General features: G+C 37.8%; 1 protein-coding gene across 2 annotated transcripts in view; it reads left to right on the top strand.

Annotated features, from left to right (window-relative positions):
- rab38c (RAB38c, member of RAS oncogene family) overlaps positions 1-1251 on the top strand; it is a 5067-nt gene extending 3816 nt beyond the window's left edge. For both annotated transcript variants that reach the window (XM_010796357.1, XM_010796356.1), the window contains one exon: positions 632-1251. In XM_010796357.1, the coding sequence (XP_010794659.1) occupies positions 632-793 (162 nt within the window). In that variant the 3' untranslated portion in view covers positions 794-1251. The remainder of the gene's footprint in view (positions 1-631) is intronic.
- Positions 1252-4403: the final 3152 nt, after the last annotated feature.

The following is a 4403-nucleotide window of genomic DNA, read 5'->3' as shown; positions in this document are numbered from 1 at the left end:
CACAACTGAAACAAAATCATTTACAGACATATGTAAAAAATCTCTCATACACACATGTGAAACGCTCTCTCACACACACACACACACACACACACACACACACACACACACACACACACACAGTGTTGCAGTCGGGAAGAAAAGCAATGTGGAGTGGCACCTCACCACTTCATAAGGAGTTTAACTGTGACACTTTCCGTTTGTGTCCCCCCTCTTTACAAATAGGCCTATGTTTATTATTATTTTGTAACGTTTAAATGATTTGTTATTGGTTGTGATCATATTCTAAAGATGTTTGGATTATTGAAAAGTATACAGCTCCCTTTCATGTGAGTGTTGAGAGCTGTATCCATAAATTCATTTTGTGCTCATTTAACTTCAACATTTAAAAAAAAGAGGAGTAAAGTTAAGATAAGTCGTGAAAATTGACATTTTGGCCTGATGATGGCACTAGATGAATAGTCAGTAGGGTTTATTTTGTGGGAACCATGAATGTCAGTACAAAACTCCACAGCAACCCATCCAAATGTTGTTGACATATTTTACTGGTGGACCTACCAGCGCAGTGCCATCCTTAGCAAGGCCACCACAACTGATTGCTTTATAGTTGTTTTCTTTTACGTTCCCTCAGGAAAACGCTAACATCGAGGAGGCGGCACGCTGCCTGGTGGAGAACATCCTGAACAACGAGGAGAGCCCGGTGGTGGAGCGAGAGCCCGCCTCCCTCATCCTGTCTGGATTCACCAACACCACCAAGGATCCTCTCAACTGTGCATCATGTATGAAGCCGTGACTCCTGACCAATCACACGCCACCAGGAAGTCAGTTTGGCTCAGGGACTGTTTTAGTGATTAATACAGAAAAATAGGCAGAGGTTTGTACCATGGCCATCAGGAGATCTGAAGCAGAAAGGATTTGGTTTAGGTTCATTTAAAATGTTTCATTCCTTCAGATCCTCTTAATTCAATATGAAAGAATGTCTTGACTTATTAAAAGTTTTAGGAAGATAGGCATTAAATGTGAATTTACAACTTACATTTTATTTCTTGCTTTTTAACCAGATAAATTGTATATTATTGTTTTTGTCTTAGAGGTATTCAAATTATTAGTAATATTTTTATTTAAGTTAGTCACATGTGCACATGAGAAGCACAACTTTTCTGTTACATTCTATGATTTAACCCAAATATATGTCAAATATATATCAATATTTACATTTTTGTAACTGTGGTTCTTGTGCTTTCTTTGAACATATTTAACAAAACATAATAATAAAAAAAATAAGACTTAAAGGTCCCCCATTGTACTGTTTTTCATCAATATATTATAGGTCTCAGATAAAAAAAACGTGTCTCTGAAGTGTTTGACTCGAAATACCAAACAGATCACTCGTAGCATCCCACAAACCCCTCTGTTTCAGCCCTGTTTCAAAAGTGCTGATTCTGTATTTTACTTTAGATGAAAATAAGGAGAGATATTTGGTTAAAATAAACACAATGGTGCTCTAGGAGGAGATTCAGGTGATAAGGTGGGAGGGTGTTACCTTGGTTGGTTATTGGCTAATGGTTACACAAGCCAAAAAAATCGACAGGTTTTTATATAAATGGATCAGGACAAAAAGTGAGTGAATCTTTTTTCCTGAAACTTTAAGAATCTCTTTACACAGAGGGGACACTTGATTATGTATAAAAGACATGAAAAAGTGGATTTTGCATAATTGGTGACCTTTAAGACTCTATACAGATTAGCATTTGAATGTAGAGATACCAATTATTAATGCAAGTGTAATACAAACACATCAAACTATCACATTTATAATGGACTTACATTTGAAAATAAATGTTCTTTGGACATCAGAAGCTGTCCTTCCTTCATCTGTTATTTTTCCTCACTGCAGTATTTAGGGATCGGCTTAGAATGGGCACACTGCAGGAGAGAACATGCAGAGAAATGGCCTTTCAAACTGTTTTTGTAAACTAGTTTTAACTGATTCCCCTGGGTTTAAACTGACGAGGAAATTAGCAAATGTGTACTGTCTAAATACCTGACGTTGGTTTGAGTAATGCTTATTGGACAGTTAAATCCTATCTGTCATTACAGATGCTATACTTTCCATCTGCTGAAGATCACAGCCTTATTTGTTTGCTAATCTCATGTAAAATTAATCCCTATTATGCAACATTATTACAGAGAATGCAATGCGTGTGTTTATAATTGGCCCGCTACGTAGAGACATTCTCTTTCACACTGGATCACGAACTGATGGGGTGGAAAATCTGTTCTCTCATGCTACCGAGAAAACACACAAGAATCGTGAGCGGTGAGAAATAAACATTAATGTTGTGGAAGTAACGGAGGAGAGTCAGTTTAGCAGATATTTCCAGTTAATGTACTGCTGAAGTGGTTGATAAAACCTAAAGGCGTTTAGTGGATTGCAATTTTGTTTCTAATTAAGAACAGTGGTGGTAAAGTGTGACCCACTTTACAGCGTCTGTGGGTCTTCCAGTACTACTCTGTCTTTTCATGATTTGCAGTAGCTTCCTCCTCTAGTTAAGCATCCATTTCCGTTTTATCATGAATATATTTGTCTTTTCGATCCATAATGATTTTTTATCTCCTCAAAAATTGGACATTTCACTCTAGGTATAAATAACTGTGATAGCAAACAAACTCACATTTGCTCCTTTGTTGGTATGAGGCTTTTCTTCAACCCTCAAATTGGTTTCTTGCCAGTCAAAAACATGGCATGCGCTTCTCTTTTCAGCACAGAGACGACTGAAAAGCAGCCTTTGTTGAATCTGCCTCAAGTGTTATTTGAAATTCCATGTTTTCAAATTAGGCATCAGCTTTATATTTTACTTCACTCCCTTTGATGTATAATAGCCTGTCCTTGTAATGCAACACATTAATATTCTCTATGGACAAGACTACATGCAATAACTGTATTTGTGTTGCCGTATACTGTCCGGTATGTTGTCAGTAGTGTTGTTCATTTAAGATCGTTGCATGTGTCATGTCCTCTCAGCTCAAGGCAACACATTTCCCCACAACTTTTTGAAATCAGCCTTGAAATTGACTTAATTCACAGAGAGCAAATAGGGCTGAAACAATTAACTGATTCATCGACGGCTATTTTTATAATTCACTAATCGCTTTTTCTAGCATAGCTTCTCACTTGTGAGGATTTGCTGCTTTTTCTCAGTTTTATATAATTGTAGACTGAACATCTTTGGGATTTTGAAAATCCCCAGTGTGTGCCTCTCTTTTATTAGTGTACACTGGAGTCCTGAGTCAAAGATAATTAACAGGCTAGAAGAGTCTAAGAGGATTCAGAAAAATACTGTCAGCACAGCAGTCCGTGTCACACAAAGGGTTTTATCTGGGTAATTATCTTTTAGAGAAATAAAGAGCCACCCCTGTGACCCGAACACATGCTAATACATGAGGTGCATTCTTGGACTATAGGACACACAAATTGTAATGGGATTTTTCAGTATTTGTGAAATGATCTAGATCAAACAATACTATACGTTAACAATCAGCAGATTATTGGACTATAAAAAACACTTGCAAGTTCCAGTTCAAAAGGGCATCCCGTACTATATTATGCCCTACTAGACAACAAATCCTAAAATTGCTATAGAGCAGTTACTGCCATTACAAATGTCCCTCAATTTCAGTTTTGATGTGTCCATTTTTCTTTCCACATATTGAACTTTCTCTTTAATCTGAACACTGATCCATATTCCCTGTAATAAAACATGTTGTTCCTATAGACATTTCATCAGATGGTGGCCTTTAAATTAAAGCAGGAACCATCAGGATGGTATTTACTTAACCATTAAATGTCATACTGTTGGAACTAAGTAAATCAAACTGGAAAGAATCCGGGAAATGATTTTAAGGCTACAAGAAATGTAACCGAATGGGAATGTTTGCTAGGATTTTACTAAGGTACCATTATAACATGACACCATAAACTATGCACTGTAAACTATTGTGCCACTGGTATCACATCAAACACATATAATTGCTACTGTAATGTCATACAAATTCCTACAACATGAAGATCAGGGTCACCCCACACATGTTCAGTCTTATAGCAGTCATGTAGCATCACAGGAATGAAACACCTTGTGTCGATGTTATCAGGATTTTCCTCCATATGTGTCTACATTTCATTGGATGGCATGTAATCATGGAGAGTTTGCACATCACACTCCACATGCACCGAGGTGATGGACCAGCTGATGCTTTCTCTTTGCCTCGAAAAAACCGGGGGGCAGCCTTCAGCTTTAAGATGCCCTCCCCGGCCCCCAGAAGTGGCCCAATCGCCCTCCTTTCCCAGTCACCTGATACATGTACTGCCATTTTACACACAAGTTTGACTGACGGGGGGGGAA

Source organism: Notothenia coriiceps, unplaced genomic scaffold, assembly GCF_000735185.1.
Source record: "Notothenia coriiceps isolate Sejong01 unplaced genomic scaffold, NC01 NC01_scaffold00037250, whole genome shotgun sequence".
NCBI lineage: Eukaryota > Metazoa > Chordata > Actinopteri > Perciformes > Nototheniidae > Notothenia > Notothenia coriiceps.
Note: the sequence above shows the minus strand (reverse complement) of the source record. Positions and strands in the feature narration are given on the sequence as shown.